The sequence below is a fragment of the Mustelus asterias genome, chromosome 26 (genome assembly GCF_964213995.1).
Source record: "Mustelus asterias chromosome 26, sMusAst1.hap1.1, whole genome shotgun sequence".
NCBI lineage: Eukaryota > Metazoa > Chordata > Chondrichthyes > Carcharhiniformes > Triakidae > Mustelus > Mustelus asterias.
The window spans coordinates 21,415,802-21,432,389 of record NC_135826.1 but is presented as its reverse complement, the minus strand read 5'-3'; the positions used below and the strand labels follow the sequence as shown (position 1 = coordinate 21,432,389).

The following is a 16,588-nucleotide window of genomic DNA, read 5'->3' as shown; positions in this document are numbered from 1 at the left end:
CACAGATAGTGACCCAAGCCAGGAATCGAACGCAGGTCCCTGGCACTGAGAGGCAACAGTGCTTGCCACTGTGCAGCCCGGACAGTGGTTATTCTGTATGGTTGGTTGTTATTGTATGGCTACATAGGCCAGGATTTTCTGGTCGCATGGCAAATGTGGTGAACCATTCAAAGATCCATTGACTTGAGTGGGAGAGACTGGGGAATTCCGGAACTCCGGCCATTATGGCACAGTGGTTAGCACTGCTGCCTCATAGCGCCAGGGACATGGGTTTGATTCCCAGCTTGGGTCACTGCCTGTGTGGAGTCTGCACGTTCTCCCCGTGTCTGCGTGGGTTTCCTCGGGAGCTCCGGGTTCCTCCCACAGTCCAAAAGGTTAGGTGCATTGACCATGCTAAATTCTCTCTGTGTACTTGAACAGGCGCCAGAGTGTGGCGACTGGGGGACTTTCACAGTAACTACATTGCAGTGTTAATGTAAGCCTACTTGTGACACTAGTAAATAAACTTTAAACATTATTTCCATCAGTTCAGACGACCGCCCTAATAGTTCGAGCCTCCATACTTACATAACAAGTCTCTCCCCCCATTCCTATCTCTCCTCATTTGTAAATGTTTATTCCGTACATGACCACAATTCTACAAGTAACACCAGCATCTACTGATTGGCCATGCTTGCCTGAACAGAGGCTGTGCACAGTAGGCTCACTGACAATGGGAGCCATCACAGTTGAGTGTGGGCCGCCTTCTCGAGAGGCCCATAATGTGAATTTTGAACCATCAGTCATTGCATGCATGATGACCAAAAATAGGAGTGCACTCCTTGCGTGTGACACAGAGGCAGCAAGCCAGGGGTCTTCCATAGAATCCCTACAGTGCAGAAGAGGCTATCCGGCCCATTGAGTCTGAGTCAACTCTCCAAAAGAGCGTCCCACTCTCTCGATCCCAGCCGGGATTGAACCCAGATCCCTGGCTCTGTGAGGCAGCATTGCTAACCACTGTGCCTTTGCCCACGGTGCTTGTTTATTTACCAACTTGAATTGAATATAACCACTGCACTGCTGCTGATGACTTGAGGTCAACTGTTGACCTGTTTTGTATTGGACGAATGTTAGTCAATCGCTCCATGATGGAAGTATGGCAGGGACGTCAACGAAGCACACGGTCCAGGAAGTTTAAAACATTTTCTTTCTCTTTTTTAAATCAGGACAGCGATGAAGACAAGAGTGATGATAATCTTGTCGTTGATGTTTCCAACGAGGTCAGTTAAGACCAGGTTTTAACGTTTTAAAAGCTTGGTTGCAGTTTTATCTTTGCTTTCATGTGAATATTTAAGTGCCGTCAAGTACTGGAGTTGTCCTTTGAGTGACTCGAGTTGTGTGTTCATAAAATGGCAACGAGTCAGAAATCTCAACTGTGAGCAATGAAGAAAAATCTACCAATAAAAACAAACTCAAATCATTAAAATACTTCCCTTAATTTATTTTGACTGCAGTTTTCCCCCCTCAGTCTGCCAACTATTAATACAAGTTAAGGAACAATTTACAGGATAAATGAAAAAGCTTTGACGTTCTTCCACATTTCTTTTTCATGTTGCCTCATTCCTGTGGGAAGCGTGTTTATTAAAGCCTAATCTGGGCTGTCAAGTTGGGATCCAAGGACGCTTCTCTTGTGCAGCCAACTTCTTGCCTCCCCCACTGCAGTGTGATATGGTGCCCTACTTACTGCCCAAACTAGGCCTGGCCTGTCCCAAAAATGCTGTCGTCCCAGCCTCCTTTCCTAGCCCACTGTCACCCTGACTCATTATTTTTTGGCTCATTGTTATCCCAAAAATAGTTTCAGTTCTATATGGCCTTCATACTAATCTTTGCTGACAATTGTTGACATCAAAGATTTTAAAAAACCCATGTGTGTGGAAGGCTGAAAAGTAGCTTTCGGCCGAGAGTGAGTTGGTGTAGGCTGAAGTGGTTCATAACATTAAAACTGACAAAGCCCCAGGGCCTGATGGCATCTATCCTCGACTGCTCAGGGAGACTAGAGGTGAAATTGCTGGGACTCTGACGGAAATCTTTGTCGCTTCTTTGGACACGGGTGAGGTCCCTGAGGATTGGAGGATAGCGAATGTGGTCCCGTTGTTTAAGAAGGGTAGCAGGGATAACCCAGGAAATTATAGGTCGGTGAGCTTGACGTCTGTGGTAGGGAAGTTGTTGGAGAGGATTCTTAGAGACAGGATGTATGTGCATTTAGAACGAAACAATCTCATTAGTGACAGACAGCATGGTTTTGTAAGAGGGAGGTCGTGCCTTACAAATTTGGTGGAGTTTTTTGAGGAAGTGACAAAAACGGTTGATGAAGGAAGGGTCGTGGATGTCGTCTATATGGATTTCAGTAAGGCATTTGACAAAGTCCCACATGGCAGGTTGGTTAAGAAGGTTAAGGCTCATGGGATACAAGGAGAAGTGGCTAGATGGGTGGAGAACTGGCTTGGCCATAGGAGACAGAGGGTAGTGGTCGAAGGGTCTTCTTCCGGCTGGAGGTCTGTGACCAGTGGTGTTCCGCAGGGCTCTGTACTGGGACCTCTGCTATTTGTGATATATATAAATGATTTGGAAGAAGGTGTAACTGGTGTAATCAGCAAGTTTGCGGATGACACGAAGATGGCTGGAATTGCGGATAGCAAAGAGCATTGTCGGGCAATACAGCAGGATATAGATAGGCTGGAAAATTGGGCGGAGAGGCGGCAGATGGAGTTTAATCCGGATAAATGCGAAGTGATGCATTTTGGAAGAAATAATGTAGGGAGGAGTTATACAATAAATGGCAGAGTCATCATGAGTATAGAAACACAGAGGGACCTAGGTGTGCAAGTCCACAAATCCTTGAAGGTGGCAACACAGGTGGAGAAGGTGGTGAAGAAGGCATATGGTATGCTTGCCTTTGTAGGACGGGGTATAGAGTATAAAAGCTGGAGTCTGATGATGCAGCTGTATAGAACGCTGGTTAGGCCACATTTGGAGTACTGCGTCCAGTTCTGGTCGCCGCACTACCAGAAGGACGTGGAGGCATTGGAGAGAGTGCAGAGAAGGTTTACCAGGATGTTGCCTGGTATGGAGGGTCTTAGCTATGAGGAGAGATTGGGTAGACTGGGGTTGTTCTCCTTGGAAAGACGGAGAATGAGGGGAGATCTAATAGAGGTATACAAGATTATGAAGGGTATAGATAGGGTGAACAGTGGGAAGCTTTTTCCCAGGTCGGAGGTGACGATCACGAGGGGTCACAGGCTCAAGCTGAGAGGGACGAAGTATAACTCAGACATCAGAGGAACGTTTTTTACACAGAGGGTGGTGGGGGCCTGGAATGCGCTGCCAAGTAGGGTGGTGGAGGCAGGCACGCTGACATCGTTTAAGACTTACCTGGATAGTCACATGAGCAGCCTGGGAATGGAGGGATACAAACGATTGGTCTAGTTGGACCAAGGAGCGGCACAGGCTTGGAGGGCCAAAGGGCCTGTTTCCTGTGCTGTACTGTTCTTTGTTCTTTGTTCTTTATAACAAGTCTGGGCTGGGATTGCAATCTGGGGCTGGGCACAAGACGGTGCTTTTCAACTCCAGCAGCCCTTGGTGCAGTCAAACATTGGGATCTTATCCCAGGAATCCCAAAGGAGCTGAATCCCACTCACCACCAGTTACCCCCCCCCCCCCCCCCACCCCACCAATCCCCCAGCACCCATCAGGTGTATGTAACCACAGGCAACCCCCATCGCAAAACTCCTTTATTTATTTCTATCCTCTCTCCCACTTGGCCGTCTTGCTGCTAAACGGCAAGTCTCAACTGTGACCCAGGTGCGTGGCCACCCATTAGCTGTGCATCCTGGGAAGTCAAGGTTATGGTCAAAACTGAGAGCGTTTCTCCATTTTGTTGTCCTGCCCTCTTGGAAGGCACGGACATGTTTTGGACATATTTGCTTCCACGCACCTCTGTGACCCTTCAAAAACAAAATGGTGTGAACGTTGATGATGAGTGGCAACAGACTATTCGAGGAGAGAGTGTCACAGAACAGCAATGTCCTCTCCTTACTCTGAATTATCATTTCACCGGGGGAGGGGCGGGGGGGGGGGGGGTGATTTCAGGAGACATTTTGGGCGGAATTTTACCGGCATGTCTGCCCGAGGTTCATACGGTCCTGCCCAAGGCCGACGGAGAATGCCGTTCTCCGAGTCTCACCTGCCTCTGGAATCGGGGTGGGCGTGCCGGTAAAATTCCGGCCTGTTGGTTGGATTTTACGGCCTTGCTCAACCCGAGACTGGAAGATCCTGCCTGAGGTCAGTGGCTCTTCCCATTGTCCAGCCCTCGCCCACTCTGATTCCTGTGCTGGGCGGGGCGGTAGAATTCCAGCTTTTATGTCTGTCTGTCTCTCTTTCTCCTTTTACCCCATTGTTTTCCCCACTACCCCTCACCAAAGGCCAGACGCGGTGATACCACCAGCCTGGCTATGACCATACCTGTCAGTACAGACTGGGGGTGTGGTAAACCACTGTTAGCTTATTACCTGTATACATCCCTGCTGGCCCTACCCGAGACTCCTCCCCCCCATGTCCAGGTATAAAGGCGACTGCTCCCCACCCCCCTGCCTCAGTCTGGACCAGTTCATCGGCATGGGTGTGCTCCAAGTCTTTTGCTAATAAAAGCCTATTTGATCTTGCATACAAACTAGTCTTTGCTCGATTGATGGTGCATCAGGGGGCTGGGAGAATGTTTTATAGTCGGGTTTCCTTGCCTCTAGCTGTGGACTAACAACACAGTGTTGCCTGTTGCAGGAACCGTCATCGCCTTACAGCAGTCCTTCCCAAGCAGCGCACGAAAATGGATTAGACAAACTGCATGTGAGGAGAAAGAACCAACTGAATAGTCCCACCTCCTTGGTTTCCACGAGTAGCACTCCTCCCCCACCCCCTCCGCCGCCTCCGCTAAAGAGTAAAGACCCAGCCGCGGTGAGTATCTCTTCCCTTATCTGTCTCTTCACTTGTCACATGCTCTGGGTTGCTCCTCCACCCCCCCTCCCCTTCGCTCCACTGCTGTGCCCTCCCCCTCTCCCAAGCCTGTGCTCCACTGTTAATCTCCCCCACCCCTTCCACTCTGCTGCGGCCCCCCCCGGAACCCGCTGGATTGTCCAGTCTAAAGCGAGGCCCGCTTTAACAGCAAGAGCACTGGGGAGCAGCATACGAAGCACATTCTCCCTGAATACTGCTGAAATTAAACCTATTATGAAAGGCCCTGGTGTGGAGGGAGCATTTCAGGATGTGCCAAGGTGTAAAATAGATACAAGCCTCCGTTTAAAAAGGCTCAAACTAATATTGATGTAAATTAATGTAATTAAATAATACTAATAATTAATTAATATTAATGAGGGGAAGTTCTTCCTCTCTCATGATACTAGTTCTTGTGTTCTTATGCTCCTGATGGCAGAATGAGAAAACCAGTACGCCTGGTCTGAAGTCGAATATACCAGCATCGAGGAGTGACTCCGCAACGCCGGGGCCCAGTGGCACGTCACAGCTCTGCCCTGCTTCAAGCAAAGCGACCACCGATCCTTTAGGTAATGTGGCCTTTCTGATCTGAATTTTCCGTTATTTATTGTTCTCCTCAGTGTGAATTCGCTGGTGCGACTGGAGGCCAAATAATACCCACTGTTACATTTTTAGCGAAGGCTCTATATTTAACGGAAGTTCCAATTGTGTTTTAAGGGCCTGTTCTGTTCCTGTCGAGAGAATTGCAGGTTAAGCACCCTGCCTCCAGATCTTTGCCCCTTTTATTTTGGGGCAGCACAGTGGTTAGCACTGCTGGCTCACAGAGCCAGGGACCCGAGTTCGATTACCAGCTTGAGTCACTGTCTGTGCGGATTCTGCACATTCTCCCCGTGTCTGCATGGGTTTCCTCCGGGGTGCTCCGGTTTCCTCCCACAGTCCAAAAGACATACTGGTTAGGGTGCATTGGCCGTGCTAAATTCTCGCTCAGCGTACCCGAACAGGCACCGGAGTGTGGCGACTGGGGGATTTTCACAGTAACTTCATTGCAGTGTTGATGTAAGCCTTGTGGCACTAATAAATAAAATAAACTTTAAAAATAAACTTTTTGGCCAATTCGTGATGACCTTCATCTCATTAATTTCCTCTAATACCTCTGTGCAAAGCTTGTTCATGAAACAGCATGGTCCCACTAAGATTGCACATCTTAAAGGGACCTCTACTTTTGTATGGCCAGTTGGTCCCTAGTGTGGAACATTGAACTTGGCTCTTTATTTGGTACCAATTGTCCCCTTTGCCCAATGATTACTCCTTTCCAGCAAGCTCGAATCCGGAGCTTAGTCAAGTGAATCCAAAATGTCCTACCTGGTAGTTCTACCAAGCTGTCCAGAGGACCTGTGACACAGTGGCACAGTTGTTAGCATTGCTGCCTCACAGCGCCAGGGACTTGGGTTTGATTCCCGTCTTGGGTCACAGTCCGTGTGGAGTTTGCATGTTCTCCCCGTGTCTGCGTGGGTTTCCTCCGGGTGCTCCGGTTTCCTCCCACACTCCAAAGGTGTGCGGGTTAGGTTGATTGGCCATGCTAAGTTGCTACTTAGTGTCAAGGGGATTAGCAGGGTAAATATGTTATGGGGATGGGGCCTGGGTGGAATTGTCAGTGCAGGACTAATGGCCTCCTTCTGCAGTGTAGGGATTCTATAATCTACATGTGAAGAGGAAGTTCTTCCTCTCCCAAGATACTCAGTGTCATTTAAACAGGTCCTCCTAATTCCTGTATTTATAGAAACATTCAGCCTGCCTTTCCTGTGCTGGTTTTGTCAAAGAGATCCCCGATTAGTTGCATTCTCCTGCTGTTTAAGAACATAGAATTGGTATAAATATTATTTCTGCATTGTGGAGTTCTTTCCCTCTGCTGCATATCTTTACTCATTGTTGGGCGGGGCAGGGGGGAGACTGCCTTTCTTTTCAAACAGCTCTCAGGGAATTGGGGTTCGGGTGTGAAAGCAGAGTCGATTAAGGGCCAAATGTTTTCATAATGAGGGACTCCGAGGGACCATATGACCCAGTCCTGTTCTTATGGCTTGTATTCTTAAAGATTAACAATCAAACTGAACTAGATTTGTAGGGAACAGATAATTGTTATTTTTTTATCATCTGATAATGCATCATAAAGGACACTCTTGTAATTGCTGTTGAGTTATAATGTTCCAACTCAAATCAAATGGACAACACAGTGGCACAGTGGTTGGCACTGCTGCCCCACAGCGCCAGGGACCCGGGTTCGATTCCTGGCTTGGGTCACTGACTCTGCGGAGTCTGCACTTTGGAAGGAATAATAGTAAAAGGGACTATTATTTAAATGTGAAAAATTACAACATGCTACTGTGCAGAGGGACCTGGGGGTCCTTGTGCATGAATCGCAAAACCTCAGTTTGCAGGTGATCAAGAAGGCAAATGGAATGTTGGCCTTTATCGCGAGGGGGATAGAATATAAAAGCAGGGAGGTCTTGCTGCAATTGTACAAGGTACTGGTGAGGCCGCAACTAGAGTACTGTGTGCAATTTTGGTCCCCTTATTTGCGGAAGGATGTATTGGCCTTGGAGGGAGTACAGAGAAGGTTCACCAGGTTGATACCAGAGATGAGGGGGTTGGCTTATGAGGAGAGATTGAGTAGATTGGGCCTGTACTCGTTGGAGTTTAGAAGGCTGAGGGCAGATCTTATAGAGACATATAAGATAATGAAGGGGCTAGACAGGATAGAGGCAGAGAGTTTCTTTCCACTTAGAAAGGAAACAAGAACTAGAGGACACAGCCTCAAAATAAGTGGGGAGTCAGTTTGGGACAGAGTTGAGGAGGAACTTCTTCTCTCGGAGGGTAGTGAATCTCTGGAATTCTCTGCCCATTGAAGCAGTGGAGGCTACCTCGTTAAATATGTTTAAGTCACAGGTAGATAGATTTCTGATCAATAAGGGAATTAAGGGTTATGGGGAGCGGGCGGGTAAGTGGAACTAAACCACTATCAGATCAGCCATGATCTTATTGAATGGCGGGGCTGGCTCAAGGGGCTAGATGGCCTACTGCTGCTCCTATTTCTTATGTTCTTATGTTCTCCCTGTGTCTGTGTGGGTTTCCTCCGGGTGCTCTGGTTTCGTCCCACAGTCCGAAAGACTTGCTGGTTAGGTGCATTGGCCGTGCTAAATTCTCCCTCAGAGTACCCAAACAGGTGCCAGAGTGTGGCGACTAGGGGATTTTCACAGTAATTTCATTGTAGTGTTAATGTACTAGTGTAAGAGTACTTGTGACGATAATAAATAAACTTAAAAACTTAAACTTAATCAAAGAATAGCACAAATAGTGCACTTGGTTGAAGTAGCCACACGTATACTAATTTTATGCTTTCTCCTTTTAGCTTTAGGCTTAAAAACACCCCTATCTGTACAGGGTGCTTTCCCGGTCCCGTTTGGCATGGTCCACACTGCAGTCAACGGGGGAATAGCTGGTGCCAATGCCTACGCGGGTTTGCACTTCGCTTCCCCTCAACTCAATGGCGGAGCCTCGGCCTCTACGTTTGGACGCTCATCTGTGGTAAGCTCTGAGTTTGTGTTGTCCAAGCAGTCCTTAAAAGATACGGGGTGGGATCTTCCGGCTGTTCCCGCCAGCAGGATCCTTTGGTCTTGCCGACGGCTGAGTGTCTTGTGTTCGAATTTGAGCACGGGTGAGGTTGTAGTTGCCGAGCATTTTGCAAGTTGGGTCTTCGGCTAAACTCGATATTTAAGGAAACTTGAGGTGACCTCCAATCACAATCCGGGATGAGCTGTACTTAAAAGACAATAGGAAGCATCAGTTAACATAAGAACAACTTAATGTAACACCTGGCCTTGGAAAATCTCCCAAGTCGCTTTACTGGAGTGATTATCATTTAAGATTTATTACCGAGGCACCTTTAGGAGATATTCTGATAATGGTCAAAGCCTTGTTCAAAGAGGTAGGTTTTGAGGAGAGAGTGAAGTGGCTGGAGAAGTTTAGGGAAGAAATTCCAGAGCCTGGGATCCAGGCAGCCCAAGGCAATGGTGGGACAATTAAAATCGGGATGGGCAAGAGGCTAGAATTGGAGGAGGGCGAAGATCTCGGGGGTTGTAGGGCCGGAGAAGGTTACAGCGATGAGGACCATGGAGGAAGTTGAAGACAAGGATGAGATTGTTCTTAAGTCGAGGCTTTGGAAGGCTGGTTGCCAATGCAGAGCAGCAAGTGTAAGGATGGTGAGTGAACAGGACTTGATGCAAATTAAGATCTTAGAATGAGTATTGGCTGAGCTTGAAGTGCAGGATGGGAGGCTGGTCAGGAGAGCATTGGAATAATCAAGCCCAATAGGAGGGAAGGGGAGAGGAAGATTAGTGTGAAAGGATTACTTATCTAGAAGTGGTTTTATTGGACAATGGAGAAAGAGGTAAGACTTTGACCTCCACATAATCATTGCCAATCAGTCCTGAGGTTCTTGGTCACACACAAAGCAGAATTGCAATAATTTATTTTCTGAAGAAAACCTTTGCTCTCACCTATTTTATTCTCTTGATCTTAACACCATTTTTTGATGTTCCTAGGCTGGGTTTGAGCCTCACTCTCACAAACGAGGCCCTGGACTCCCCGGGAGCCTTTCGGCCGCAACTGCAGGAAAACCGTAAGTACCACAACAATGGAAGCAGCCTTGTAGGTACTTTTTACCTAAAATGGGCCTTTTGAACTTGAATTGAACTTGCTTTTGCGTAAAGAGAGGAATGTGTGACGTAGAATCCCTACAGTGCAGGAGGCGGCCATTTGGATCATCGAGTCTGCACTGGCTCTTCAATAGAGCATCCCACCCAGACCCTAACCCCGTAACCCTAAGTATTTACCCTTGCTAGTCCCCCTAACCAAAGGGCAATTTAGCATGGCCAATCAACCTAACCTGCATAGCCTAATCTTTGGACTTTGAGATACCCGGTTAAGAGTCTGGCGTTTGAACAACAGTGACATTGTTGTGTGGCGATGAAGAAGAGGGAGCGAGAGGGGTGTAGGTGGGACATTTCACAGTTTATGAGCTAGATATTGAAGTCACGGCCATTGATGGTAGTGTGAAGCCAGAGTTGCCAGAGAAAAGTTTCAGGGATGGGGAGGAACAAGGTATTTTCAATTGGAGATGTTGAGGAATGGGAGGCAAGTTTGGAGAGTTGGAAGCTAATACTGTTAAGGGGTAAATGGAAGAGTGAGACAATGCAGGATTATTGATTTATTCTTTCATGGGGTGTGGATGTCACTGGCAATGCCAGCGTTTCTTACTCACCCATAATTGCCCTTGAACTGAGATCTTGCTCTGCCCTCCATTGTAGAAGGCAATTAAAAATCAACCACATTGCTGTGAGTCTAAAGAGCTTGGTGGATGGAGGCCAGCCTGTAACTGGAATAATCTGTTCTGGAGGTGATGGTGATAGTTTCAGCAGCGGATGGGCAGACAAGTGGCAATGGAAGATAATAGGGTGGCACGGTGGTCAGCACTGCTGCCTCACAGTGCCAGGAACCTGGGTTCGATTCCTGAGTTGAGTCACTGTCTGGGCGGAGCCTGCACATTCTCTGCGTGGGTTTCCTCCGGGTGCTCCAGTTTCTTCCCACAGTCCAAAAGACGTGCTGGTTAGGTGCATTGGCCATGTTAAATTCTCACTGCCACTGATGTCACTGAACTAGTTAATCAAAGGCTGGTGCAAGTTACACTCAATTCGTACACTCTGGAATATAAAGCTGATCTCCGTATTAGTGACCATGGCAACTATCATAAATTGTTGTTTAAAAACTCTGGTTCACTAATGTCCTTTAGAGAAGGAAATCTTCATGGAGCATTGCTGGCAAGACCAGCATTTGTAATTGCTCTAGAATAGACCTTGCTAGGACATTTTTAAAAGTTGGCCACATCGCTGCAAGTATGGAGTCAAATGTAGACCAGAGCAGGTAAGGACGGCAGATTTCCTTCCCTAAAGGGTATTAGTGACCCAGACAGGTTTGAACAATTGATGGTGGTTTCATGGTTGCCATTACTGAGCTCAGCTTTCAATTCCAGATCTATTAACTGAACTCATTCCACTAGCTGCTGTGGTGGGATTTGAACGCACGTCTCCAGAGCATTAGCCTGGGTCTCTGGATTGCCCGTCTAGCGACATTCCCGCCACGCCATCCTTATCTGGTCTGGCCTACACCTGACTCCAGACCCAGAACAATGTGGTTGACTCGTAACTGCCCTCTGAAACGATCTTGCCAGCCACCCAGTTCAATGACAATTAAGGATTGGCAATAAATGTGGCTTTTCTGGCGATGCCCACATCCCATGAAAAAAATAAAGGAATTGGTCTTGCGAGAAATCATGTGAAAGTGGGCAGGTAGAGTCCAGCTTGATCAGAAAGCTCCAAAAGAGAAAATGCTGGAAAATCGGTCTGGCAACATCTGTAAGGAGAGAGAGGGTGGCACAGTGGTTAGCACTGCTGCCTCACAGCTCCAGGGACCTGGGTTCGATTCCTGGCTTGGGTCACTGTCTGTGTGGAGTTTGCACGTTCTCCCTGTGTCTGCGTGGGTTTCCTCCGGGTGCTCCGATTTCCTCCCACAATCCAAAGATACGCGTGTTGGGTTGATTGGCCATACTAAATTGCCCCTTAGTGTCCCGGAATGTGTATGTTAAAACAGCTGACATTTCGAGTCCAGATGACCCTCTGTCAAAGTTTTGATCAGAAAGCTCGCTGGGTTGAATGTGAATGACCTTTTCCTGTAGTTGAAGAGTCGTGTAACGTTTTTCTTTTGCCTCTTATCCTCTGAACAGTGCCTACTCATTCCACGTCGGAGCAGACAGACAGATGCAGCCTGTTGCTTTCCCCACTGATGCTCTCACAGGCCCAGGCATCCCACGGCATGCTCGACAGATCAACAACCTCCCCCACGGAGAAGTGGTGTGCGCTGTAGCCGTCAGTAACTTCACAAAGCACGTGTACACTGGGGGGAAAGGCTGCGTGAAAGTGTGGGATATCAGTCAGCCAGGAAACAGGAGCCCGGTCTCACAGCTGGATTGTCTGGTAAAACACTGTCCTTATTTATCTTTTTCTTTTTAAAGCTTGCGAAGGGTCACACACTGTCTGGGAGCGGAGGCAAAGTGCGGGGATAAAACAGTGTCCTTATGCATATAAACATTACTCACGCAGGGCAGGTTTATTCAGGTTATTTACACAGGATATCCCAGTAGAGCTCCCAAAGCTTGTTTATAGTGCATTCCTGCTCCATGGCAGCTTGCAGACTCCACACAGCCCAGGCTTGGCCTTGCACAGTGAACTTGGCAGCCCTGTGAAGAGGTTGTACTCAGTTCGAAGCACTGTCATCTAAGCTGACTGGTGATTTGTACGCTGCTTACTGTTGCTAGGGGCAAGTCCAGGCACTTGGCAGTAATGAATTCCACTAGCGGCATGGTGGCACAGTGGTTAGCACTGCTGCCTCATAGCGCCAGGGACCCAGGTTCGATCCCAGCCTGGGTGACTGTCTGTGTGGAGTTTGCATGTGCTCCCCTTGTTTCCCACGTTTCCTCTCACAGTCCAGAGATGTGCAGGTTAGGCGACTTGGCCATGCCAAATTGCCCCTTGGCGTCCCAAGATAGTTGGATGGATTAACCGTGAGAAATGTGTGGGGGTGCGGGGATAAGGTGGGGGAGAGGACCTAGAACCATAGAATCAGACAGTGCAGAAGAGACCCTCCGGCCCATTGAGTCACACGAGAAACACCTGAACTCCCATCTACCAGCACTTGGCCCATATTCTTGAACGTTGTGACATGCCAAGAACTCATCCAGGTACTTTGTAAAGGATGTGAGGCAACCCACCTCTATCAGCTGGGGTAACACTCTGTCAGAGAGATGGTGCAGACTCAATGGGCCAAATGGCCTCTTTTGCACTGTATGGATTCTACGATTGCTTGCCTGGGTTAAAGTGGTAGTCCTTCATTTTCCTCCATTCTGCTCTTTCACTAAAGCTTGTGGTGGTGGTGGGGGTTGGAACGCACCCAGTTGGAAATGAAGACAATTGGCAGATTAGCCATAAGTTCGGTGATTTTTAAGAAGGGTTCCTTGCACCGGATAAATCCGCTGTTTAATTAGTGGAGCCACCTTCACTCCTTGATGTGAATGCCTGTGTGTTCCAAAGTTGGAGGCCTGTCTTCACCCTTTGCCGTCCTCCCATATTCTGACCCTCGCTTGTATCACCGATGTCGATCAATCCTCTCCAGCACATCATTCAAGCAGTGCCAGGAATAAAAAAAATCAGCCAAGCTTATAAAATTGAGGGGTATAGATTGGGTGAACAGTTGGAAGCTTTTTCCCAGGGCAGAAATGACAAGTTCAAGGGGGCACAAGTTCAAGATAAGGGAGGAAAGGTTTAGTGGAGATGTACAGGGGGAGTTTTTACACAGAGAGTGGGAGCCTGGAATGCGCTGCCAAGTGAGGTGGTTGAGGCAGATACGTTAGCCACATTTAAGATTTATCTGGATAGGCACAAGAACAGAGGGGGAATAGAGGAATAAAAGCGGTTGGTCTAGATAGGACAACGTGATCGGCACAGGTTTGGAGGGACGAAGGGCCTGTTCCTGTGCTGTACTGTTCTTTGTTCCCACTCCTTTGTTCCCACACCTCATCACTGACTAGAAAATCCGCATGTGGGATTTGGTGAAAATAATATTAACCGCAACCTGCCCACCTTTCAACACCAATGTTGCTGACTTGTCGACTTGCATTAAATGCCTTAAATCATATGAGGGTAGCCACTTGGGCAAGATACTGGAAAGTTGATCCCTGTACCCCAGTGTGAGTCAGTGCCCAGTGCAGAGGAAATAGCAAATGCATGCCAACCATGTGTGTCTCCTGCTTTGCAACACATGCAATCCCTGTTGAAGCAGCAGGGGAGGCAGTGGTGCAGTGGTATTGTCGCTAGACTGGTAATCCAGAGACCCAGGGTAAATTACTGGGGACCCGGGTTCGAATCCCACCATGGTAGATGGTAACATTTGAATCCAATAAAAAACCTGGAACTAAAAGTCCAAGTGATGACCATGAAACCATTGTCGATTGTCATAAAAACCCAACTGGTTCACTAATGTCCTTTGGGGAAGGAAATCGGCCGTCCTTACCTGTTCTGGCCTACATGTGACTCCAGACCCACAGCAATGTGGTTTACTCTTAAATGACCTCTGAAATGGGCAATTAGGGATGGGCAACAAATTCTGGCCCAACCAGTGACAACCACATCCCATGAAAGAATAAAAAAATAGTAGCTGAACCTGTAAACCAAGGGTTTGGTGACCAGTCTGTCTTGAAATCGAGGACCTCAAGTCGCTCTCAGTATTGCCGCTCTGGGGAGAGGGCTCCTGCTCCCGACCATCATTCTGCAGGTCCTGCTCGATGTGGATGCCAACTGGTGATGGGATTGGACTTCGCTGGCAGCCCATGGCTGACGGTGTCAAAGATCACATGCACGCAATGATAGCTGAGCCAGGGTGCCCAAAGAATGGTCATCGAATCCCTACAGTGCAGAACGAGGCCATTTGGCTCATCGAGCCTGCCCTGACAACAATCCCACCCAGGCCCCATCCCCGTAACCCCGCGTATTTACTCTGTGATGGGGTTAATTTAGCATGGCCAATTAACCTAACCCGCACATCTATTGACTGTGGGAGGAAACTGGAGCACCCGGAGGAAACCCACGCAGACACGGGGAGAACGTGCAAACTCCTCGCAGACAGTCACCCTGAGGTCGGAATTGAACCCGGGTCCCCTGGTGCTGTGAGAACATAAGAACAGTGAGGCAGCAGTGAGACAGCAGTGCTAACCACTGTGCCACCACCACCACCACCCCCCCCCCCCCCATTACACTTACCACACCCTCCCCCCCCCCCCCCATTACACTTACTAACAGAATCAGGAGGGGGAGGGACTGGCCTGAGTGGTGGGCAGGAAGCTAAAATCTCTTATCTCAATAATGGCTCTGTACGCAACTGGAAGAGTTTCTGGCAATGGGCTGAAGACCTGTTGCAGGTGGCAGAGGAGCGAAGACCGATATAATTGGGTTGTTTGATTCTAACTGCTTGAACTTAAATATCTTGTCATGTTTTATTGCATTGTTATTAAGTGCCTGATTCCTCTTAGTTCTCTGCACCTATCCCCGAAAGCTATCAGGAGCTAGTACAGCACCTAATAAATGCCATTGGATTTTGGCAGCCGGCCCAGGTTGTTAATCACTTAAGTATCAGAGTAGCAGATCTTGGCTCCACAGTTCAGTTTATTTAGATATTTACCATTTTGGCAAATGATCCCTCCCAAATGTGTCACTTTGAGCTAGGCTAGCTGGATTTTAATGCTCTGCTATTCGATTTCATCAGCACTGCAGTCTTGAAGGAGGACTGGATAATGAACTGATTTGTGAAGGTCAATTTCTATCATTCTGGCCTACGTCTGAGGCTTTTCTGCTGAGCTAGTGGCACAGAGCTAACCAACAGTGAAATCAGCTAACAATCAGTCACACTTTCACAGGAATCATTATTGGTGGCTGCTTTGGATCCCATAGAATCCCTGCGGTGCAGAAGGAGGCCATTTGGCCCATCGAGTCTGCACCGGCTCTCCTTGCCTAGGCCCACCCCCCCCTCCCCCAATCCCTGTTACCCCACGCATTTAACGTAGCTTACCCATCCAACTTGCACATCTTTGCACTATGGGAGGAGTGGAAACCGCAGCATCCAGAGGTAACCCAAGCAGACACTGGGAGAATGCGCAAGTTCCACACACGAGGTCGGAATCAAACCCAGGTCCCTGGCAGTGTGAGGCAGCAGTACCAACCACTGTGCCTGTACAAACTTTGACCTGGTGATTTGGAGCCAGGAGAATGGGGGAAGTGCCAAAATCTGGTTAGGAGGTCAAATTTAAAGTATTCTTTCCATTTTTATTAAAGTTTCAGAATGAACCTTTCAGGTTTCTCGGTCCTTGTCCAGGCTTGGAGAGGGGAAACTAAATAAAGTAAACCTAATATGGATTGATCCTTCTGAGATGCTTCTTAAAGCTATCCTACCATCAAATATTGATGTCAAATTTTGTTCAATAACACTCCTTTTGAAAACCCTTTGCTACATTTAAAGGTGCTATATAAATGCAAGACTGTCACAGGCAAGTAATGTAACACTCAGCCCACAAGCCCCCAACCTATACCCCCACCCCTCAGTTGACAGCTAGAACAATGGGCACATGGCAGCTGTATGAAGAAACCTTCTGTATTTGGCATTTCAGGGCATCTTTTCCAAAGGACATTAGTGTGGCATTCCACCTATTGATTCCGGAGTTGAGAGGGTTGGCTTATGAGGAGAGACTGAGTAGACCGGGACTATACTCATTGTAATTTAGAAGAAAGAGGGGAAATCCTATCGAAACATTTCAAATTATGAAGGGAATAGATAAGATAGAAGCAGAGAGGTTGTTTCCACTGGCGGGTGAAACCAGAACTAGGGGGCATAGCCTTAAAGTAAGGGG

At 47.9% G+C, this 16,588-nt stretch overlaps 1 protein-coding gene across 2 annotated transcripts in view; it reads left to right on the top strand.

The window, feature by feature from the left end:
• LOC144479507 (transducin-like enhancer protein 1) overlaps positions 1-16,588 on the top strand; it is a 230,071-nt gene that overhangs the window by 173,398 nt on the left and 40,085 nt on the right. For both annotated transcript variants that reach the window (XM_078198239.1, XM_078198240.1), the window contains 6 exons: positions 1,206-1,259; positions 4,816-4,989; positions 5,465-5,594; positions 8,432-8,607; positions 9,624-9,700; positions 11,861-12,110. In XM_078198239.1, coding sequence (XP_078054365.1) covers positions 1,206-1,259; positions 4,816-4,989; positions 5,465-5,594; positions 8,432-8,607; positions 9,624-9,700; positions 11,861-12,110 — 861 coding nt within the window. The remainder of the gene's footprint in view (positions 1-1,205; positions 1,260-4,815; positions 4,990-5,464; positions 5,595-8,431; positions 8,608-9,623; positions 9,701-11,860; positions 12,111-16,588) is intronic.